Source organism: Gymnodraco acuticeps, unplaced genomic scaffold (genome assembly GCF_902827175.1).
Source record: "Gymnodraco acuticeps unplaced genomic scaffold, fGymAcu1.1, whole genome shotgun sequence".
NCBI lineage: Eukaryota > Metazoa > Chordata > Actinopteri > Perciformes > Bathydraconidae > Gymnodraco > Gymnodraco acuticeps.
Genome location: NW_022990680.1, coordinates 1160 through 26164, shown reverse-complemented (window position 1 = coordinate 26164; position 25005 = coordinate 1160). Strand labels below are relative to the sequence as shown.

General features: G+C 39.7%; 1 protein-coding gene across 1 annotated transcript in view; it reads right to left on the bottom strand.

The window, feature by feature from the left end:
• Positions 1 to 24594, bottom strand: part of LOC117555294 (myosin light chain kinase, smooth muscle-like) — a gene marked incomplete at its 5' end in the record, with an annotated part of 36341 nt that extends 11747 nt beyond the window's left edge. Inside the window, 8 exons of the mRNA XM_034230144.1 lie at positions 15808 to 15920; positions 16415 to 16543; positions 18008 to 18098; positions 18222 to 18345; positions 18685 to 18837; positions 19269 to 19392; positions 19609 to 19826; positions 24391 to 24594. Coding sequence (XP_034086035.1) covers positions 15808 to 15920; positions 16415 to 16543; positions 18008 to 18098; positions 18222 to 18345; positions 18685 to 18837; positions 19269 to 19392; positions 19609 to 19826; positions 24391 to 24594 — 1156 coding nt within the window. The remainder of the gene's footprint in view (positions 1 to 15807; positions 15921 to 16414; positions 16544 to 18007; positions 18099 to 18221; positions 18346 to 18684; positions 18838 to 19268; positions 19393 to 19608; positions 19827 to 24390) is intronic.
• Between the last annotated feature and the right edge of the window lie 411 nt (positions 24595 to 25005).

Genomic DNA, 25005 nt, shown 5'->3' with positions numbered 1-25005 from the left:
TCTGGTACTTGTGTAAAAGTAGAAGTACTCAGGTCTTGTACTTGAGTAAAAGTAGAAGTACTCTGGTCTTGTACTTGAGTAAAAGTAGAAGTACTCAGATATTGTACTTGAGTAAAAGTAGAAGTACTCAGGTCTTGTACTTGAGTAAAAGTAGAACTACTCAGATCTTGTACTCTGGTCTTGTACTTGAGTAAAAGTAGAAGTACTCAGGTCTTGTACTTGAGTAAAAGTAGAAGTACTCAGATCTTGTACTTGAGTAAAAGTAGAAGTACTCAGGTCCTATACTTGAGTAAAAGTAGAACTACTCAGATCTGGTACATGTGTAAAAGTAGAAGTATTCAGATCTGGTACCTGTGTAAAAGTAGAAGTACTCAGGTCTTGTACTTGAGTAAAAGTAGAAGTACTCAGGTCTTGTACTTGAGTAAAAGTAGAAGTACTCAGGTCTTGTACTTGAGTAAAAGTAGAAGTACTCAGATCTTGTACCTGAGTGAAAGTAGAAGTACTCAGATCTTGAACTTGAGTAAAAGTAGAAGTACTCAGATCTGGTACATGTGTAAAAGTAGCAGTACTCAGATCTTGTACTTGAGTAAAAGTAGAAGTACTCTGGTCTTGTACTTGAGTAAAAGTAGAAGTACTCAGGTCTGGTACTTGTGTAAAAGTAGAAGTACTCAGGTCTTGTACTTGAGTAAAAGTAGAAGTACTCTGGTCTTGTACTTGAGTAAAAGTAGAAGTACTCAGGTCTTGTACCTGAGTGAAAGTAGAAGTACACATATCTGGTACTTGTGTAAAAGTAGAAGTACTCAGGTCTTGTACTTGAGTAAAAGTAGAAGTACTCTGGTCTTGTACTTGAGTAAAAGTAGAAGTACTCAGGTATTGTACTTGAGTAAAAGTAGAAGTACTCAGGTCTTGTACTTGAGTAAAAGTAGAAGTACTCAGATCTTGTACCTGAGTGAAAGTAGAAGTACTCAGATCTTGAACTTGAGTAAAAGTAGAAGTACTCAGATATGGTACATGTGTAAAAGTAGAAGTACTCAGATCTGGTACTTGTGTAAAAGTAGAAGTACTCAGGTCTTGTACTTGAGTAAAAGTAGAAGTACTCTGGTCTTGTACTTGAGTAAAAGTAGAAGTACTCAGATCTTGTACTTGAGTAAAAGTAGAAGTACTCTGGTCTTGTACTTGAGTAAAAGTAGAAGTACTCAGGTCTTGTACCTGAGTGAAAGTAGAAGTACTCAGATCTTGAACTTGAGTAAAAGTAGAAGTACTCAGGTCTTGTACTTGAGTAAAAGTAGAAGTACTCAGATCTTGTACTCTGGTCTTGTACTTGAGTAAAAGTAGAAGTACTCAGATCTTGTACTTGAGTAAAAGTAGAAGTACTCAGGTCCTATACTTGAGTAAAAGTAGAACTACTCAGATCTTGTACTTGAGTAAAAGTAGAAGTACTCTGGTCTTGTACTTGAGTAAAAGTAGAAGTACTCAGGTCTTGTGCTTGAGTAAAAGTAGAAGTACTCAGGTCTTGTACTTGAGTAAAAGTAGAAGTACTCAGGTCTTGTACTTGAGTAAAAGTAGAAGTACTCAGGTCTTGTGCTTGAGTAAAAGTAGAAGTACTCAGGTCTTGTACTTGAGTAAAAGTAGAAGTACTCAGGTCTTGTACTTGAGTAAAAGTAGAAGTACTCAGATCTGGTACTTGAGTAAAAGTAGAAGTACTCAGGTCTTGTGCTTGAGTAAAAGTAGAAGTACTCAGGTCTTGTACTTGAGTAAAAGTAGAAGTACTCAGGTCTTGTACTTGAGTAAAAGTAGAAGTACTCTGGTCTTGTACTTGAGTAAAAGTAGAAGTACTCAGGTCTTGTACTTGAGTAAAAGTAGAAGTACTCAGATCTTGTACCTGACTGAAAGTAGAAGCACTCATATCTTGAACTTGAGTAAAAGTAGAAGTACTCAGATCTGGTACATGTGTAAAAGTAGAAGTACTCAGATCTGGTACTTGTGTAAAAGTAGAAGTACTCAGGTCTTGTGCTTGAGTAAAAGTAGAAGTACTCTGGTATTGTACTTGAGTAAAAGTAGAAGTACTCTGGTCTTGTACTTGTGTAAAAGTAGAAGTACTCAGTGTTGTGGAAATAATTATCATAAGACGCCAATTAGTAACATACAGGACAAACCTCGATGTCTGTTTACCTTCTTTAAGGACACAGGCGGCTTAGCCAATAATGTTATTGTTCCCATTCTGTGACCGGTCAATACTGGGTTACAGATGGTCTGTGTTGTGGGTACACTGGGACACTTCCTTCTCTGTATTTGTGGACTCCAAGGTAAAATCTTCGAGGTCATAAGTGTCCGAGGCAAGTAGCTCTGTGTTCCCACACTGTTTAGGCTATCTCCTCAAATATGTTGTTTACTCTCTGCGAAACCAGTTAGATGGGCTGGCAAGAGAGAGGCTCTCCAGAATTGACGTGGCAACTCCACCGTGAAGTCAGAACCTCTGACTCTTGGACTTGTGATGTGAATCCTCCGGCCGTTAACTCCAAATAAACCATCATGTGTTTGACATCAAAGCTACTGCTCTTCCCGTGTCTCCTTCCTGAGTCGGTGACTCCCACTGCATAGCTACACAGAAGTTTCCTCTACAAATTGGCGTTGTCGGCAGGATGCCAACAGATCTTCAGATTGTGGTAAGTGTGATTTTCAAATCTACTTTGGACATTGCCTTATCAGAATCTGTGATTGACGGTATCCTAAAATTACCTGTGAAACTGATCGGCTGCGTTTCCTTTTGGTTAATGAACATTTGGGGATGATAAACCCAGGAGATCAGTGTCTGGGGACTCAGTCCTGGCTTATTTCCTCTGTGTATGCTGCTCGGGACGGAAGTGCCATACAGGCATACACAGCTCATGTTTAGAGATACCTTAAAGAAAGAGCATCAGTGAAGTGGAGCTTCTGTGTGAATTGAAAGCAATGTAAAAGATTTGTATTGAACAAATCGCCGGATTTTGGGGGTCGTAGTGGCTAAGCACAGCAGTTGAAAATAAGCAGCCAAAGATATTTGCTGCTATCACCTCTCTGTAAAAACACGGCTCCAGCTGCAGCCTTGCGTGTGTGTGTAAAACCTCCCCGTGTGTGTGTGGGGCTGGAGCAGTGCAGGCTGAGAGGGAGAAAGTCACAGCTTATTGCCTATAGGCTTTAACTCACGGCACCGCCGTCCTTCAAATGGGACGGTCTAAAAGCACTCGTTGTTTAGGACCGCTTTTCTCATGGTTAGACGGGCCAGCGCGAAGTGCGTGCATCACCCGATGCGCTACGGCTCTCTGGAGCAGGTGGCGGTCAGGAGTGCATACATAAAATTATAGGCTAATTGATCAGAGGTGTGTAGTGGCAAGCAAGCATAGGCAAACTGTGTTTCACCTTGAGGTGAACTCGATGGCGAGTAGATATAGGCTGGTCGTACGGACTACAGTCAACTGAGCTGTTGTTTGGAGAGAAAGGGCAGGGAAAAGTCTGTGGGCTCCGATCGGGGGGGCACAGCGCCACTAGAAACAAATAGCCTAGTGGTTGTCGCAAGAGGATAAGCTAGTTATCGTTCTTGGACGGCTTTCAGGCACCGATAAATCACTTGTATGCAAGGGTGAGGCGTGAGAAGACGCCGCACTGGAGAGAATTCCCCACCCCCTCTAAGATCTCTAAAATCCGGACTAAATTGAGCTGATGAGCTTTGCTGTCGCGCTGGTGTTTATTAAGAGTTCGTGTTTTGTTTGTCTGATTGTTTGTATGGGGGTCTATATTGGTTTGTCCCGCCGTCTTGTGTATGTTTTGTAACAATAATGAATCAGTCCATAGACAGGGTAAAATGAACTAAACTTTAATTATCTCACCAAAAGTAAATGACCTGAGAAAAATAAAAAGTGTTTTTATGTCCTGCCTCTGAGTGCAGGGGAAAATGTAAACAAGAAGCCCACTGTGCAGGGTGTGCGCTGTAGGTGTAAGAAGAAAATAAGATTATATTGCTTTAAGAATCCATTCTTAGATGGTATTGCTGGTATGTTAAGATATCTTTGTGACCTTGTATAAACCCTATGCCCGTCCTGCGCCCCGAGACCCTCAGAGACTTGCCTGAGGAGATCAGGGTTGCAAAATCTGGTTTTAGGTCAATGTTGTATTATTTGTTTCATTTATTCTTAATCTATGTATTGTATAGTAATAATGAATAAAAACGTAATGTATTGAACACATTCCGAAACAAAGCAGATAAGCAGAACTAGACTCAGACATAATACTAATTGTTGTTGAAACCTTTTGCGCTGTTGCAGCAAAATGGAAACTGTGTTAATTATTCTGTTCCAACTGGCCACTGGAATCAGGTGATTAATATAAGTTGAAGTTCAATTACAGTTTTAAAAATAGTTTAACATTAAAATTAAAATAGTTGTTAAACTACAGACACGTTTTCTGAAAGCGAGCTTATGAACAACAGAGTAAAGGTTGCTGGTTAAGCCAGGATCAATATATTTGTTGAAGTTTTTATTGTGTGCATAATAAATGTGTTAAATTAATTGAGCAATTCTTTAAAAGCATAATGTTGCAATTTCTTTAAAATAGGTAATTACAGTTACAAAATAGGTGTTGTTTTCCAAGGGCCTCTCTTTCACAGGCACTTGGAATCATAACACTTCCAAGTCCTACAGAGATCAGTATCACTTTGTGTTGCAAGCCAAATCCAGGGGTTCTACTCGAGCCCAATTTTAAATACCATAAAGAAAAGTATTGAACCCAGCTCGAGCTAAATGTGAAATGTATTTAATTAATGTGCAAGTGTTTTGATTTATTTAAAATGTTCCAGTCTAGCTTCCTTCGAGTTTAATATAAACAACAGATTGGTTCTCATAACATTCTCACTGCTGTGCTGTCCCAAATGTTTTAAACCTTGGGCAGACAAGCACACACACACACACACACACACACACTTTGGATGAGTAATCACTTCATCCAAATTGTAAATTGTTGCCTTCTTTAAAGTTATTAGTAATTCAAGATTAATTATTAAATTAAATTAGGTACATAACAATAAACTAAATAACTTTGAATTGATCATTTTGTTCACAACATTAGACCTTGTCCTCTAATCTCTACTAGAATAAGATAAGTGTGCATGTTTGAGTGTGGAACACTCCTGTAAAGTACCTAATCTTCTTATCCTTTTCATTACAGAGCTGGGAAAATGGTGTATTGCTTAGATTCGGATCCGTGCAAAGTCCAATTATGACTGACTTTAGTTCTAATGTTAATTTGATTTCAACCCATAAGTAATTATTTAGATTAACTCAACATTTCACATGATGGATTAGTGCTCCACATTTTTCCCACTAATTTGTTGTGCAATTAGGCCAATGGTAAAGAGAGACATTGATGACCTTGTGTCCCTTTTGTTGGTACGTGGTTCCATTCTGTCTATGGCCTTGGACGGCTTCACTAAGAATCACCCAGTTCTGACACAGTTCTGAGTGCAGTCACAGAGATGCTATGGCTGCTCTACATGAAATGACATTAATGGTCTGGTCTGAGAATGGACACCATTACCTGCTTCCAGAGACAATGCCGCTCCTCAAACTGAACAATACTGTCTCACGTGGGCCACTCCCCCCACCAAGCCATGAACTGAAAGAACACCTGGAAGCCTCCCGGTCACACCAGCACCAACCCTTGGGTCAGTCAGATGGGACTAACGGCTTAACTTAGGGCATTTGGTTCAGAAATATGACTCTCGTTACCGCAGAGTGGGTTGTTTTTTTAAGGCTATTCATACTGCTATGCAGAGGATGCCTGTAGGTTGGCAAGCTGTTAAAAGCCCCTACTATTTTTAAAATAGGCCTAAATGTCAGGGGCCTCTTAATGTCTAGTTCTACATGTATTCCCATTATATGGACAATGTTTCCACCTGGTGAAACTGAAGGCTGCACAGTACTCAGGCTACAATACGACCATTCTGTTCTGCTCTAACAATTCAATTGATAGATTCTACATCAAAACAATTAGCTTTTATTGTTTCCAATGATAACGTCATTTTAAGAGAAGGAATGCAAACCTGTTTTCAAATGTAAGGTTTTGAATGTGTTTGACATTTCTCAGTAAAAACACCCTCAGACACTCACTATCATTCATGCTATGCCATCAGTAGTGACTCAGATGTTAAGGGGGAAGAAGCTTTTCCTCCCAAATCAGATATGCTTTGTTTTTAACAAAGGTATGCATTTCCTGCATAATATATGTTTCTCACAATTGTTTGTTTTTTTGTAAGCTGCACACAGGTGATACTGAGTCTTCTCGAGTAATAGATTACACCATGCTTAAATAGACTCCTAAGTTATTATTTCATATGAGACATATGTAAGAAAAGGGAGGGAAGAGTCAATTATATTGAGTAATTGATTTTATATTGGAACATTTATTTCTCAAACCTGTTTTATGGAAGAGGAAAATATTTCTGATAAACTAATATGTTATCAAACGGTAAATGGTGAATTAATATAACATTTAGAATCATTGAGAAGGGGTGATATCCGCAGGGACTAGCTCACCTTTAAATTACAATAACATTTCTCTACTTTGGACTGATGAGTTTATGATTCTTGCATGTTAAATGACTAACACAAACCTTACATTTATGCATGTGCATGTCTCAGGAAGGCTCCCAAATAATTCTGAGGGGCCGATCCTATTTTTGTATTTAAATGATAATGTGCTAAACCATTACCTTGAGTTGTCTGCACTCAGGAAAACATCCCTATCAAGTGTTAACCCAATAACTACAGTAGGACAGCTCTGAAGGCCAAGGGTCAGAGAGAGAGCTACGTGGGTCCACGCCAGCCACTGCAAGGTCCTAGTCACCAACAAAAGTAGATGACAACAAGTGATGTGTCCTAATCACCAACAGAAGTAGATGACAACAAGTGATGTGTCCTAATCACCAACAAAAGTAGATGACAACAAGTGATGTGTCCTAATCACCAACAGAAGTAGATGACAACAAGTGATGTGTCCTAATCACCAACAGAAGTAGATGACAACAAGTGATGTGTCCTAATCACCAACAGAAGTAGATGACAACAAGTGATGTGTCCTAATCACCAACAAAAGTAGATGACAACAAGTGATGTGTCCTAATCACCAACAGAAGTAGATGACAACAAGTGATGTGTCCTAATCACCAACAGAAGTAGATGACAACAAGTGATGTGTCCTAATCACCAACAGAAGTAGATGACAACAACTGATGTGTCCTAATCACCAACTTGCACCACACTTGCACTACATACACCAAAACACACTACACACAAGGTGTCACAGGCAAGTGCCAGCTGAGCGGTTCCATATGCTCTCTGGTTCCTCGTTTGTGTTACCGGTGTGCGGAGTCTGACTGTCCGTGTCACAAAATCGACCGAAGGAATACACACACACACCCCATGGAGCATTCCCACCTCGTGATGACGGCTCGCCTGGGACAACGCAACCGTGAGCAATACAACTGGCCTGGCCCAGTGATGTGGGGTTTAGCTCGCCACAAGATTACGTTTGGTTGTGCGGCGACAAGCTCTATCAAGTTCTGGCTCCCCTCTGGATAGGTACATGCACTCTAGTGGATTTGAATCCAGCAATCAGGCTTAACAACACTACTCTTTAATGTATTATCCATGCATAGAAAGACCTACAATGATGTTTCAAGTACTGGATTAATTTCAGTTTTGGCCCAAAACAAATATTTATAATATTTCATATAACAATTATGTAGCATATTTGATCCTCAAATTAGAGAAGTATAATTTAAAGAAATTGATATTCTCAACATTAGATAAACACAGAAGAATCCTTTCCAAGTACCATAAGTAGCTCAGGTAAGTATGGCTAATAGGAATACTTGATAGACTTAATTTGGTACAGATCAGTGGTAGCATTTACAAATGTAATAATTCAAGGTTTAAAAATGTTTAATCCTTCCTTTCCAGGTTTTTACAAAAGTCTTTGAATATTTGCCTAACTTTTCCTTTTCAGATTTTGAACAATGTACTTGACTAAAATGAATGTATTGATTCCACTAAGTGCCTTACTCTTGACTAAAGCGTATTTAAGTAAACGTAAAAGTAATCCTAAAATTGAGGACACTGCACTTTTGCAGATTACAGATTGATCAAATCACCAGTGTGAATTCTATACTCTAACTGTGAATGTGTAGCTGGATCTCTTACGATCCTGAGTTTTAACATGCTTTTGACTAGTGATTGCCTTGAAGTAAATCTTTAAAGCGGCAAGCTGGTTTTGATTGTATAGTTTGATGAATGAAATTAACTAATGGTAAATGATAAAATATATTAGTTTAAAACAAATATTTAGCCATTGTGCACCTGTGTTTTATGTGTGTTCATTATTATGCTTTTGACAAAAGATGATCAAACACTGATGAGAGATGATTTTTCCTATTATGATTGGCTGTATCAATCATTGTGATTGGATGTTTCAATCTTATTCCACTTTGTGATATATTGATGTAAGGTGAGACCACACTCGAACCTGGAGACGCCTATTGAGTTAATTATTGACCAAATTATTAATAGACTAATGTTTTTAGGTTATCATAAATGATAAAAAGAGAGGACTGTTGTGGAAATAATTATCATAAGACGCCAATTAGTAACATACAGGACAAACCTCGATGTCTGTTTACCTTCTTTAAGGACACAGGCGGCTTAGCCAATAATGTTATTGTTCCCATTCTGTGACCGGTCAATACTGGGTCACAGATGGTCTGTGTTGTGGGTACACTGGGACACTTCCTTCTCTGTATTTGTGGACTCCAAGGTAAAATCTTCGAGGTCATAAGTGTCCGAGGCAAGTAGCTCTGTGTTCCCACACTGTTTAGGCTATCTCCTCAAATATGTTGTTTACTCTCTGCGAAACCAGTTAGATGGGCTGGCAAGAGAGAGGCTCTCCAGAATTGACGTGGCAACTCTACCGTGAAGTCAGAACCTCTGACTCTTGGACTTGTGATGTGAATCCTCCGGCCGTTAACTCCAAATAAACCATCATGTGTTTGACATCAAAGCTACTGCTCTTCCCGTGTCTCCTTCCTGAGTCGGTGACTCCCACTGCATAGCTACACAGAAGTTTCCTCTACACTCAGGTCTTGTGCTTGAGTAAAAGTAGAAGTACTCTGGTCTTGTACTTGAGTAAAAGTAGAAGTACTCAGGTCTTGTGCTTGAGTAAAAGTAGAAGTACTCAGGTCTTGTACTTGAGTAAAAGTAGAAGTACTCAGGTCTTGTACTTGAGTAAAAGTAGAAGTACTCAGGTCTTGTGCTTGAGTAAAAGTAGAAGTACTCAGGTCTTGTACTTGAGTAAAAGTAGAAGTACTCAGGTCTTGTACTTGAGTAAAAGTAGAAGTACTCAGATCTGGTACTTGAGTAAAAGTAGAAGTACTCAGGTCTTGTGCTTGAGTAAAAGTAGAAGTACTCAGGTCTTGTACTTGAGTAAAAGTAGAAGTACTCAGGTCTTGTACTTGAGTAAAAGTAGAAGTAGTCTGGTCTTGTACTTGAGTAAAAGTAGAAGTACTCAGGTCTTGTACTTGAGTAAAAGTAGAAGTACTCAGATCTTGTACCTGAGTGAAAGTAGAAGTAATCATATCTTGAACTTGAGTAAAAGTAGAAGTACTCAGATCTGGTACATGTGTAAAAGTAGAAGTACTCAGATCTGGTACTTGTGTAAAAGTAGAAGTACGCAGATCTGGTACTTGTGTAAAAGTAGAAGTACTCAGGTATTGTACTTGAGTAAAAGTAGAAGTACTCTGGTGTTGTACTTGAGTAAAAGTAGAAGTACTCAGGTCTTGTACTTGAGTAAAAGTAGAAGTACTCAGATCTTGTACCTGAGTGAAAGTAGAAGTACTCAGGTCTTGTACTTGAGTAAAAGTAGAAGTACTCAGGTCTTGTACTTGAGTAAAAGTAGAAGTACTCAGGTCTTGTACTTGAGTAAAAGTAGAAGTACTCAGGTCTTGTACTTGAGTAAAAGTAGAAGTACTCAGATCTGGTACTTGAGTAAAAGTAGAAGTACTCAGGTCTTGTGCTTGAGTAAAAGTAGAAGTACTTAGGTCTTGTACTTGAGTAAAAGTAGAAGTACTCAGGTCTTGTACTTGAGTAAAAGTAGAAGTACTCTGGTCTTGTACTTGAGTAAAAGTAGAAGTACTCAGGTCTTGTACTTGAGTAAAAGTAGAAGTACTCAGATCTTGTACCTGAGTGAAAGTAGAAGTACTCATATCTTGAACTTGAGTAAAAGTAGAAGTACTCAGATCTGGTACATGTGTAAAAGTAGAAGTACTCAGATCTGGTACTTGTGTAAAAGTAGAAGTACGCAGATCTGGTACTTGTGTAAAAGTAGAAGTACTCAGGTCTTGTACTTGAGTAAAAGTAGAAGTACTCTGGTCTTGTACTTGAGTAAAAGTAGAAGTACTCAGGTATTGTACTTCAGTAAAAGTAGAAGTACTCAGGTCTTGTACTTGAGTAAAGTAGAAGTACTCAGATCTTGTACCTGAGTGAAAGTAGAAGTACTCATATCTTGAACTTGAGTAAAAGTAGAAGTACTCAGATCTTGTACCTGAGTGAAAGTAGAAGTACTCATATCTTGAACTTGAGTAAAAGTAGAAGTACTCAGATCTGGTACATGTGTAAAAGTAGAAGTACTCAGGTCTTGTACTTGAGTAAAAGTAGAAGTACTCAGATCTTGTACTTGAGTAAAAGTAGAAGTACTCAGATCTTGTACTTGAGTAAAAGTAGAAGTACTCTGGTCTTGTACTTGAGTAAAAGTAGAAGTACTCAGGTCTTGTACCTGAGTGAAAGTAGAAGTACTCAGCACTTGAACTTGAGTAAAAGTAGAAGTACTCAGGTCTTGTACTTGAGTAAAAGTAGAAGTACTCAGATCTTGTACCTGAGTGAAAGTAGAAGTACTCAGATCTGGTACATGTGTAAAAGTAGAAGTACTCAGATCTGGTACTTGTGTAAAAGTAGAAGTACGCAGATCTGGTACTTGTGTAAAAGTAGAAGTACTCAGGTCTTGTACTTGAGTAAAAGTAGAAGTACTCTGGTCTTGTACTTGAGTAAAAGTAGAAGTACTCAGATCTTGTACTTGAGTAAAAGTAGAAGTACTTAGATCTTGTACTTGAGTAAAAGTAGAAGTACTCAGATCTGGTACATGTGTAAAAGTAGAAGTACTCAGATCTGGTACTTGTGTAAAAGTAGAAGTACTCAGGTCTTGTACTTGAGTAAAAGTAGAAGTACTCTGGTCTTGTACTTGAGTAAAAGTAGAAGTACTCAGGTCTTGTACCTGAGTGAAAGTAGAAGTACTCATATCTTGAACTTGAGTAAAAGTAGAAGTACTCAGATCTGGTACATGTGTAAAAGTAGAAGTACTCAGATCTGGTACTTGAGTAAAAGTAGAAGTACTCAGGTCTTGTACCTGAGTGAAAGTAGAAGTACTCAGATCTTGAACTTGAGTAAAAGTAGAAGTACTCAGGTCTTGTACTTGAGTAAAAGTAGAAGTACTCAGGTCTTGTACTTGAGTAAAAGTAGAAGTACTCAGATCTTGTACCTGAGTGAAAGTAGAAGTACTCAGATCTTGAACTTGAGTAAAAGTAGAAGTACTCAGATATTGTACTCTGGTCTTGTACTTGTGTAAAAGTAGAAGTACTCAGATCTGGTACTTGTGTAAAAGTAGAAGTACTCAGGTCTTGTACTTGAGTAAAAGTAGAAGTACTCAGGTCTTGTACTTGAGTAAAAGTAGAAGTACTCAGGTCTTGTACCTGAGTGAAAGTAGAAGTACTCATATCTTGAACTTGAGTAAAAGTAGAAGTACTCAGATCTGGTACATGTGTAAAAGTAGAAGTACTCAGATCTGGTACTTGTGTAAAAGTAGAAGTACTCAGGTCTTGTACTTGAGTAAAAGTAGAAGTACTCTGGTCTTGTACTTGAGTAAAAGTAGAAGTACTCAGGTATTGTACCTGAGTGAAAGTAGAAGTACTCATATCTTGAACTTGAGTAAAAGTAGAAGTACTCAGATCTGGTACATGTGTAAAAGTAGAAGTACTCAGATCTGGTACTTGTGTAAAAGTAGAAGTACTCAGATCTGGTACTTGTGTAAAAGTAGAAGTACTCAGGTCTTGAACTTGAGTAAAAGTAGAAGTACTCAGATCTGGTACATGTGTAAAAGTAGAAGTACTCAGATCTGGTACTTGTGTAAAAGTAGAAGTACTCAGGTCTTGTACTTGAGTAAAAGTAGAAGTACTCTGGTCTTGTACTTGAGTAAAAGTAGAAGTACTCAGATCTTGTACTTGAGTAAAAGTAGAAGTACTCTGGTCTTGTACTTGAGTAAAAGTAGAAGTACTCAGGTCTTGTACCTGAGTGAAAGTAGAAGTACTCAGATCTTGTACCTGAGTGAAAGTAGAAGTACTCAGATCTTGAACTTGAGTAAAAGTAGAAGTACTCAGATCTGGTACATGTGTAAAAGTAGAAGTACTCAGATCTGGTACTTGTGTAAAAGTAGAACTACTCAGATCTTGTACTCTGGTCTTGTACTTGAGTAAAAGTAGAAGTACTCAGGTCTTGTACTTGAGTAAAAGTAGAAGTACTCAGATCTTGTACTTGAGTAAAAGTAGAAGTACTCAGGTCCTATACTTGAGTAAAAGTAGAACTACTCAGATCTGGTACATGTGTAAAAGTAGAAGTATTCAGATCTGGTACCTGTGTAAAAGTAGAAGTACTCAGGTCTTGTACTTGAGTAAAAGTAGAAGTACTCAGGTCTTGTACTTGAGTAAAAGTAGAAGTACTCAGGTCTTGTACTTGAGTAAAAGTAGAAGTACTCAGATCTTGTACCTGAGTGAAAGTAGAAGTACTCAGATCTTGAACTTGAGTAAAAGTAGAAGTACTCAGATCTGGTACATGTGTAAAAGTAGCAGTACTCAGATCTTGTACTTGAGTAAAAGTAGAAGTACTCTGGTCTTGTACTTGAGTAAAAGTAGAAGTACTCAGGTCTGGTACTTGTGTAAAAGTAGAAGTACTCAGGTCTTGTACTTGAGTAAAAGTAGAAGTACTCTGGTCTTGTACTTGAGTAAAAGTAGAAGTACTCAGGTCTTGTACCTGAGTGAAAGTAGAAGTACACATATCTGGTACTTGTGTAAAAGTAGAAGTACTCAGGTCTTGTACTTGAGGAAAAGTAGAAGTACTCTGGTCTTGTACTTGAGTAAAAGTAGAAGTACTCAGGTCTTGTACTTGAGTAAAAGTAGAAGTACTCAGGTCTTGTACTTGAGTAAAAGTAGAAGTACTCAGATCTTGTACCTGAGTGAAAGTAGAAGTACTCAGATCTTGAACTTGAGTAAAAGTAGAAGTACTCAGATATGGTACATGTGTAAAAGTAGAAGTACTCAGATCTGGTACTTGTGTAAAAGTAGAAGTACTCAGGTCTTGTACTTGAGTAAAAGTAGAAGTACTCTGGTCTTGTACTTGAGTAAAAGTAGAAGTACTCAGATCTTGTACTTGAGTAAAAGTAGAAGTACTCTGGTCTTGTACTTGAGTAAAAGTAGAAGTACTCAGGTCTTGTACCTGAGTGAAAGTAGAAGTACTCAGATCTTGAACTTGAGTAAAAGTAGAAGTACTCAGGTCTTGTACTTGAGTAAAAGTAGAAGTACTCAGATCTTGTACTCTGGTCTTGTACTTGAGTAAAAGTAGAAGTACTCAGATCTTGTACTTGAGTAAAAGTAGAAGTACTCAGGTCCTATACTTGAGTAAAAGTAGAACTACTCAGATCTTGTACTTGAGTAAAAGTAGAAGTACTCAGATCTTGTACTTGAGTAAAAGTAGAAGTACTCAGATCTTGTAGTTGAGTAAAAGTAGAAGTACTCTGATCTTGTACTTGAGTAAAAGTAGAAGTACTCAGGTCTTGTACTTGAGTAAAAGTAGAAGTACTCAGATCTTGTACTCTGGTCTTGTACTTGAGTAAAAGTAGAAGTACTCTGATCTTGTACTTGAGTAAAAGTAGAAGTACTCAGATCTTGTACTTGAGTAAAAGTAGAAGTACTCAGATCTTGTACTTGAGTAAAAGTAGAAGTACTCAGATCTTGTACTTGAGTAAAAGTAGAAGTACTCAGATCCTGTACTTGAGTAAAAGTAGAAGTACTCAGATCTTGTAGTTGAGTAAAAGTAGAAGTACTCTGATCTTGTACTTGAGTCAAAGTAGAAGTACCAGAGTGTAGGAATACTCTGTTACAGTAAAAGCATTTAAAATGTTCCTCAAGTGAAAGTATAAAAGTATTCTCATCAAAATATAGTGAAAGTAGCGACAGTGAAAGTAGTCGTTGTGCAGATTGGTCCATTTCAGAATAATATATATGATATGTTTTATAATGATTGATCATGAAAGTGTTCTCAAAGCTGGTAAAGGTGCAGCTAGTTTGAAGTACTTTGTATACTGCAGGGTAGCTGGTGGATTTACTCCAGGTGGAACTAAAGTCTGATTCAACACTTGATTAGATTTCACATCATTCATCCACATCTGAGAAGTAACTAAAGGTATAAATACATGTAGAGGAGTACAAGTACACCATGTACGTCTGAACTGTAGTGGAGTATAAGTACACAATGTACGTCTGAACTGTAGTGGAGTATAAGTACACAATGTACCTCTGAACTGTAGTGGAGTATAAGTACACAATGTACCTCTGAACTGTAGTGGAGTATAAGTACACAATGTACCTCTGAACTGTAGTGGAGTATAAGTACACAATGTACCTCTGAACTGTAGTGGAGTACAAGTACACCATGTACGTCTGAACTGTAGTGGAGTACAAGTACACCCTGTACGTCTGAACTGTAGTAGAGTAGAAGTACACCATGTACGTCTGAACTGTAGTGGAGTAGAAGTACACAGTAGCATCAAAGTCAAGTAAAGTACAAATATCTCAAAATTGTACTGAAGTACAGTACTTGAAGAAGTGTACTTAGTAACTTCCCACATCTGAAATCAGATATGACTTCAAGTCATGTGATCATTTCTTAGTATTTGATCCTCCAACTTGGCCTCAGGAAATGCAAGGACTTCACAGTTTTGGCAACAAGTTTTGGAGAAAGCAAATCGGAGGCTTAAAAAGAGACAGGGAGGTGCATCTTCATCATCTTCATCATCTTCATCATCTAGCATGCAAGAAGTGTGAATAGAGGACAGTGAAGGAGACACTGAGGAGGACCACGCTTCGTGTGGGGTGAGGACCAAACGCTGTCTCCTGGTACTCATCTGAGTAACTCACTCAAAAAGTGATGTGCACCCCTGGATATAACGTCTCAACACCGAATATGTAACTTGTTTTCTTTTAAATAGCTGCTACTCATTATTTATGTGTCTTTGATTCCATCACTAATGTGTGCTTGTCTTTCCTATATTTTATTAGTTAGCTAACTAACAATGTCCCCGCTGTGGGACTAATGAAGGAACTCTGATTCTGAAGCTCAGAGTATATTCAACGTCCTGACTTACGGCTGGTATATTGCAGCAATAGGAACGCTGATTAAAAACGTGTCAGTCTATTGTTAATTTCAAATGGAATTTATTTGTGCATTTGTTCTGAAAAGTTCTTAAGATGGGAGTCAATGAGATGCATTGTCAGCACTTTTAAGCAGTATATTCAGAAACGGTGAGTCCTGTAGAAAAGAGAGTAGCACTGACTGAGAGACATTTATCTAAGTTTGAATTTAAATTGTGAGTGAAGCCTGTAAGTCTGATGATGTGACCTCTGACCTCTGAAATGACCAGGCTGCAGTTTCCTTCTTCGTCGTAGTCGATCTGGAAGTGGCGGGTCTCTTTGATGGGCTTCTCGTCTTTGTACCACACCACCTCTGGGTCGGGGTAACCTGGAGAAACATTTAGCTTTATATTGCATGTCCTCAGTTTTTTACTAATCCGTGTGGGAAAATCCTGAGTGTCCTCCTCCAACATGAGAGTAACATGATATCAAAGGTATCCCAACTGTAGCTGTGAACATGACAGGATGTGTGATTACCTAGAAGAGCATCAGGACTGCTTGAGGCAGATGATAGCTATGTGATTAACATGATGGTTCAGCCTCTATGGAGAGAGACATCAAGCATGCTCATTTCTGACGTGGAGCTAATCTGAAGTGAACATTGAATACTGCTTTCTATTCCTCCATCTTGTGACTGTGTAACTTCCTCTCTTGGATATCAGCATGTGAAGGACACTGTTCAGGAACTAGTTGATGCTCTGTATGTGATGACTCCTTCCATTCTGGAGAGGACCACAGACACATGGATCCTGAGACTGAAGCTCAAGACGGGGACGGGGAGATGATTCTAACAATCGGTCTGTTTGTTGTTGGGTCTCGTACCTTCGATCTTGCAGTCGAAGCGAGCGGCGCTGCCTTCGACCACTTCAACGTCTTTAATGACGGAGCTGAAGGTCGGCTTACACTCCGTCTTCTGCTCGTTCTCCAAACACTCCAGGAACTGGTTATCCTCTGAAAACACACACACACACACACAGTCACAATACCAGATAACCAGAGATGGCAAAAGTACACACATCCTTTACTCGGGTAGAAGTTCAGATACTCGTGTTTAAAAATACTAAAAGTAGAAGTACTGACTAAACTTCTTTCCTCAAGTAAAAGTAAAGAACTTTGAAATGTACTTCAGTAAAAAGTACCCATAACTAGCAGCTGTTTTAAAGAGTACCTGACCTCCCTTTATATTAATAGAACAATAATGTCATTGTTAGCTAATGAATGTTTCCATGCTGAACAACGGCAACATGACAACGTTTCCATTGGTCCCTCTTCTTTAGAGAAGACCAGGAAATGATGGATACACGGATCGTGTTCAAATCAATAGGCACGCAATGACTCTAAAGAATAATGATCACGCATCAAACACACATTCAGACTAAAGGAACCAGCTGTTTGGAAAATGAGAGAAGTAGAAAGTACAGGTATTTGAGTTCAACATGTAAGAAGTAGAAAGTACAGGTATTTGAGTTCAACATGTAAGAAGTAGAAAGTACAGGTATTTGAGTTCAACATGTGAGAAGTAGAAAGTACAGGTATTTGTGTTCAACATGTAAGAAGTAGAAAGTACAGGTATTTGAGTTCAACATGTAAGAAGTAGAAAGTACAGGTATTTGAGTTCAACATGTGAGAAGTAGAAAGTACAGGTATTTGAGTTCAACATGTAAGAAGTAGAAAGTACAGGTATTTGAGTTCAACATGTAAGAAGTAGAAAGTACAGGTATTTGAGTTCTACATGTAAGAAGTAGAAAGTACAGGTATTTGTGTTCAACATGTAAGAAGTAGAAAGTACAGGTATTTGTGTTCAACATGTAAGAAGTAGAAAGTACAGGTATTTGAGTTCAACATGTAAGAAGTAGAAAGTACAGGTATTTGAGTTCAACATGTGAGAAGTAGAAAGTACAGGTATTTGAGTTCAACATGTAAGAAGTAGAAAGTACAGGTATTTGGGTTCAACATGTAAGAAGTAGAAAGTACAGGTATTTGAGTTCAACATGTAAGAAGTAGAAAGTACAGGTATTTGGGTTCAACATGTAAGAAGTAGAAAGTACAGGTATTTGAGTTCAACATGTAAGAAGTAGAAAGTACAGGTATTTGGGTTCAACATGTAAGAAGTAGAAAGTACAGGTATTTGAGTTCAACATGTGAGAAGTAGAAAGTACAGGTATTTGGGTTCAACATGTAAGAAGTAGAAAGTACAGGTATTTGAGTTCAACATGTAAGAAGTAGAAAGTACAGGTATTTATGTTCAACATGTAAGAAGTCAAAGTGAAAAGTCGTCAGAAAAATAAGTAGTGGAGTAAAGTACTGATACCAGAAACATGTACTTAAGCACAGGAAGGAAGTATTTATACTCCACTACTTCCCACTCTGCAGAAAACACACACTCTCAACAGACGTCAGAATAACTCTCTCTACCTTCGGTGGGCGACCCCTTCTTGGCACTGACTCCGGCCATCATGGCCATGGAGGAGAGGCGCCCGATGGCCCGGACGGCGTGGCCCGTTTTCTGCCACAGAAGAAGAGACCGTTACATCCTATCGTATATATGCTGCTTCATGCTCTAAATATGCTGCGTCATGCTGTACATTTTCTGTATTGTTCTCATGTTGTTGTTGTTGTTGTTGTTTACCTGCCATTTCCTCCTCAGGATGTACTTCTTCATCCTCTCTTTGGAGAGTTTCTTGGCCGTCATAGTGTTGGTGTCCTGTTTCAGCCATTTGTGATCGTAGCAATGAGTACAGGTGAGGCGCTTCCTGACACACACACACACACACACACACACACACACACACACACACACACACACACACACACACACACACACACACACACACACACACACACACACACACACACACACACACACACACACACACACACACACACACACACACACACACACACACACACACACACACACACACACACACACACACACACACACACACACACACACACACACACACACACACACACACACACACACAGACACACACACAGACACACACACAGACACACACACCCAGTCAGTTTTAAAGGTCATGTCTGTTCTTGCTCTACTTGCTGTCCGAACACGTTGTGAGTTTTATTACTTCATGTCTTTCTTCAGCAGGTTGGTGATAAAGTCTTTGGCGTCTTCTGAGATTTCGTCAAAGGCATCGTCCTCAAAGTCCCAGGAGGCCGAGGTCACGTTGGACAGAGTCTCGTTGTCATTGTCGCCCATAAAGGGAGACAGACCGCTCAGCCTGAGACCCGACCACACAGAGACGTTCATTACAACCAAAACTTCACCTCAGAACTACAGAAAAATTATTTAACTTCATAAAAGCTGAGGAATATTAATTAAAATAAAAGTTAACCTAAAGTGTAGAATTGCTAAAGTTATAACGAGTTGAACCATCAAATTTGACAAATGATATATGCTAAGATAAGTTATGTTACAGTTATTTAAATTAGGGAAAATAACCCAAGGTGATATAAAATAAAATGAAACTGAGCTAAGTGACGCTAAGCTAAAGATAACAGTGTTGAAGTGAACAAAATCAATACAAATACACTTTACCTTCTGACTTTAAAATAAAGAAAACTGAGTGAAATTAAAACAACAGGAAAGCTTTGTTGGGTTAAACAGACTCACAGAAGCTCGTTAGCTCGTTAGCACGTTAGCTTGACTCACAGTATATAACAGATGACTCCTATACTCCACATGTCGGTGGGATAACTGATGCCTTCATAGTTGATCACTTCAGGAGCCACGAACTCTGGAGTCCCGAACAGAACCTTCAGAGTCCCGGCGTTTTCTGTCAGAGAACAGAACCAACATGTTACGGTTAAAAAACCTGGTAGCTTTAAGCTGTAGTTCCTTTATAGCCCAACGTTAGCATTTTACTTCAAAAATCATAAAGTCGACTTTTTCTCTGAATTTGACTTTTTTCTCTGAATTTGACTTTTTCCTCAGAATTTGATAATTTGACTTTTTTCTCAGAATGAGATAATTTGTTAGATATTAAACTGACCTAGTCGCCTGGCGAGGCCGAAGTCGATGAGCTTGATTTTGCTCCCGGTCTTCCCCACACACATGATGTTCTCTGGCTTCAGGTCCAGGTGCACGATGCCCTGCTTGTGGATGAAGTTCACCCCGTCGATGATCTGCAGCATGTATTTAATCACCTCTCTCTCCGTCAGCTCAAAGTCTTCATCGATGATCCGCTCAAACAGCTCGCCGCCAGAGATCCTGAACAGAAGCAACTCCTGCTGTTAGAAATATATAATAATGTTCCTGAGTCTTACTGAAACTTCTAATTTATAACCGATCCCTGGATCCTGAACGGAAACATCTCCAATTAAAAACATGAGCTGCTGTTCACAGATATTAAAGTAAAATGTCCTTTTTTTAACGATGTGATCTTTAATCAGTGCTGAAGCTTCAGATTATTGTTATTTATTTACTGAATGTTAACAACCCACTTCCTGTGCAAGCTCTCCCTGTTTATTTAGCAGATAATGTTTTTTCCAACCGGTTTAAATGTGAGCAGTTCTTTCCATTTAATCTGCAGACATTTTGAGATTCTGGTCGAACTCGGGGTAATAAAGTAAATATGATGTTTTCACAGTAAACGCAGATAAAGCCTTGTTTTTGTTCAGAGCCAGATCTATATTTAGCAGACAGGAAATAGCTGCTCACATTCCTCTCATGCTCGGCCCCTACATTCTTTTCTGACGTTCTCAGAAACAGAAACGTCTCGTCTGCTGCGGGTTTTTATATTCCTACACTAAAGCAAGATGGATGAAGACAACATTATTATCAGTAACAGTGACAAAAACTGAAGTTTTCTGAGGATTAACATTTGGAGTTTTAGAAAAAGCTGAAAGGTAGATTTCTTCACCTTCCCTTTGACGGCTATCTTAACTCAGCTAAGGTTTTCAGGGATCACATGGATCTCTTTGCTTCACGACTGCTTTAAAAGTATAATGTTAAGAAACAACATACTCGTTAATATCTCGATGCATTGAGCTAACCAGCTGCTAGCTTTCATATCAACTGTAGCCTCCAGACATAAACCTCATGACACCAGTTGCTACACAAAGCATTCATCAGAATGTATTTCATGTATTATCTTAATAGTTATCACTGGATCAAACAGTATTTAATTGCATTTCACTGTACAATATTTAACCTTAGATTCTGTTTCTTTCACCTGCACTATTTTGTTAAAGCTCCCACGGCCATTTCCACTGATCATAGTTCCATCGTTGAGGTCGACTAGAATAGATTCACATTGTTCAATGTTCCAAACTCTCATTGGTTTCTCACAGCCTCTCTGTATAGTGTGTGTATTCACTCTCTGTCCTAAACGCCTTGTTGGAGCTCCTGCCCCCCCCCCTCCCTGTCAGCCCACTGTGCTCTGATTGGTCAGCTCGCCCACTCTGTTCTGATTAGTCCACCACCGTTACAGCGGAACATCAGTGTTTATGTTTTACAATGGCGTTTGTTAGCAACCAGGAAATGACACCAGTGATGACAAACAGATGAGAATGCTGCGTGGGGTCTGGGGGCCGTGTTGGGGGGACGTTGGGGGGCTCGCTGCGGTGAGGAGCGGACAGTGTGAGCTGGGTTACTGGGGTCGCTTCCTGGTTGCTGCGTGGGGTCAGCGAGACAGCGCAGAGCTCAGCCTGAGCACACACACGTGAGTGTGTGGCGAACTGTGAGTGGAGATCCACGGAGCCGAGGCTGAGAAAAGATAAGGTGTGTGTGTGTGTGTGTGTGTGTGTGTGTGTGTGTGTGTGTGTGTGTGTGTGTGTGTGTGTGTGTGTGTGTGTGTGTGTGTGTGTGTGTGTGTGTGTGTGTGTGTGAGAGGAGCTCCACGGATTGGTCCATTTGGACCTGGGTAAGGTTACGTCACTATACTCAGGAAGCAAACAATGGAAAAAGAGAAACCTCCAGCGAGGCGTTCTGGGGCAGCACAGACAGGTCTTCTCTGTGGCAGAGTGTTACTCCCTGCAGGCTGCACTTTGAGGGTTTGAGACTCTGCAGAGCGTTCACATGCAGAAGCTACAGAACACAAGGGGACGGGTCAGAACCAGAGAAGCAGGACACGGGACCTTTAAGATGTATCGTACTCCTATTTTTTATTTTTGTATTATTATTAGGGCCGGGACTCGATTAAAAAAATTAATCTAATTAATTAGAGGCTTTGTAATTAATTAATCGAAATTAATCGCATTTTTAATCACATATAAATATTTGACCTGAGAACAGTGAGAAGCAATTTTTTTCACATGGATTTTAGTATACCATTAGGCGCATTCACACCGCAGTACTTTTCCCACAAAGGTTCATGAGAACTCTTTGAACCTGGGGGAGGATTAGGCAAATGAAGCCGCTGACGTCACTTCTTCTTCTTCTGCTTTGGGTTTACTGGCAGGCCGCAAACCACTTCACGGCGTATACTGCCAGCCGAAGTCCCCGGCCGGAAGTCCCCGGAGTTGGGGACTGGCTTCAGTAGAAGCTGCTGGGAGTCCCAGCAGCTTCTACTGAAGCCTTCCGAGTAAATCGCCAGAACGCCGACACCTCCTCATCTCCACCGCTTTATTTTGTGTTGCCATAAGTTAGTCTCTCTGCGTTTCTGCGCTGGGCTAATGCTAATAATGCTAATGCGAGGATATGGCGACAATGGCGGCTTCACAAAACTTTTTGGGAGTTTTACGGGGCGTGGTTTGCAATCCGCCCAGCCAATCAGACATATAGCTCTCTTCTCACAAGAGAGCCGTACGAAAGTCCCTGCTCTCTAGCAGGGACTTTCGTGGGGTGAACTAATTTTAGTACCGGCTCTTTATGGTGTGAACGCGATAAAAGAGGCTAACGTCCACGCTAGCTTCCACGCTAGCTGCTATATGTTTTGCATTGAGGTGATACTTGAGGCTTGATGTGCTGCGGTGATATGCGAATTGCTTTTTGCATAATTTGCACACAACCGTGCTCTTATCGACGCTTCCATCCGTCCGTTTTTTAAAACAACATTTCCCACTGTTGTTCACTGTGGTTTGTTGTTGTCTGAAGTCATGAACGTTAGTTGGTGCTCCAGTATAATCGGTATGCCTGAAACTCATCCAGTGAGAAACGTTCCGCGGTGCAAAAATAAGTGCGATTAAAATGCGTTAATTTTTTTAACGCGTTAATTTTTGTGTAATTAATTAATCTTAATTAACGCGTTAAAGTCCCGGCCCTAATTATTATTATTTTGTTTTGTGTCCTATATATAATATGGTGCATTGTTGGAGGAGCTACTGTGCATATGATAATAAAACCCCTGCATCCTTGAATTCACAGCCCTTTGTTTTTACATTACATCACAAAGCGATGTACAAGTGCAAAAACCACAGAGATTCAAACTCCGAACAACATGGAAAGTGCAGATAATTCACTTAAAGCAACATCACATCACAGTAAGAGCTGGTGAATCAGACACAAGAACTAAATTAACTTGTTTCCAGGTTTCTAACTAGCTAACCAGCTGCTCCTGAAGGATGGTTGTTTTATTCATGGAATACAGATGTAGGGTAACCCTCATTTCGGACGCCCCTACCCGTGCGGGTCCGTGATCTGCACGGGGTGGGCCCTCACTGAAAGGAAAACCCCCCGCAGGACTTGATACGCCCCCTTGATAAATACATGTAATTATAATGAAAGCAGCTGCAATGGATCATGGATCCACCAGGGGGAGCCGTGATTAAAAAGCTGCCACACTAAACAGCTGATGGGTCTACAGGTATCTGATGCAGCGCCATATAGATAGAAGAGTTACGACATCTCCGTTCACTCCAATGGACCAGTTTTCTTACAGCAATGGCGGATCGTGGAGCTCTCAATAGTTCCCCGGAAGTTAGCTTGCCGCTGACTTGCGGGGCTATCTGCGGCTAGCAGCACAGTAGAGTTGCAGCATAATATACCGTTCGTGTTGGACTTTGAAAGGTAAGAAGACGTTTAAAGATGTATATTGCGGATATTATCAGCACATCTGAGTCAAATTAACATGTATATTAAAGGATGTTAGTGGATTCCGTGAAGATTATCCCTAAATCTACTGATTTAGGGAACGTTTACAGATAACAGATTAGGCTAGGATTCCGGATAACGTTAGCAACACACGTTAACCACTAACAGCCTACTAATCCGTTCTCTTAATGTTATTTCAACCCAAGGTTGTGGAATTAGAGAAAAGGGGCTTCTTAACGTGCTTTTATCCGGGGTGGAGGGTTAGACCATAACAAATAAGTGATTAAATGCTACAGTATTCAACAAACACAACTGCAGAGCTGCAACATTGCAAACAGACTAAGTTCTACAACACCCAGTTGTCTTTGTGTATTTCTGAATGAAGTGCCATCTCATGGTTAAATCCTGTAATTGAACAAATGGGGAAATTTGGCAACGCCCTCTAGCAATTTGGCAACGCCCCCAGCCACTGGGATCCGCTGGGTTTTTGGTTGGAATCCGCTGGGTGGAGTCCTATCTGTGTGGAGTGCTCCATCTGTAGACTTTTTGCACTACTTTTTATTTGTATTTTATTATATATGTTGCATTGTTGGAGGAGCTCAGGTCAGAAGAATTTCATTGCCATTTCTCCACTGAAGCTGCTGTTTAAAATCCCTAAAAACGCAGTGTTTACGTACATCTCAGAATTTGACTGTTTTCTCAAATGTGACTTTTTTCTCAAAATCTTATATTTTTTTCTCAGAATTGAAGAATTTGAACTTTTTTATCAGGATTTGACGTTTCTCAGAATGTGTTTACGTACATCTCGAGCACCATGACGATGTCAGACTTCCCCTCGAAGGCATCGATGCACTGAACCAGTTTGGGGTGATGGAGGCTATTCATGATGCTGATCTCGTGCCGAACGTTATCTTTCTCCTTCGCCGAATACGCCTTGATGAACTTCCCCGCCCAGAACTTTTTCGTTGCCTTCTCAACCAGTTTGAAGACCTGACCAAACTTCCCCCTGTAACACAAGAGAGAAGAAGGTTTCTCATCTGATGTAATACATCAAGAGGGAGAGAAGTAGGAACATTTCCTCATAGACTTCTATACAATCTGACTTAATAAAGAGAGAGAGAAGTAGGAACATTTCCTCATAGACTTCTATACAATCTGAGGTAATAAAGAGAGAGAGAAGTAGGAACATTTCCTCATAGACTTCTCTACAATCTGAGGTAATAAAGAGAGAGAGAAGTAGGGACATTTCCTCATAGACTTATATACAATCTGAGGTAATAAAGAGAGAGAGTAGGAACATTTCCTCATAGACTTCTCTACAATCTGAGGTAATAAAGAGAGAGAGAAGTAGGGACATTTCCTCATAGACTTATATACAATCTGAGGTAATAAAGAGAGAGAGTAGGAACATTTCCTC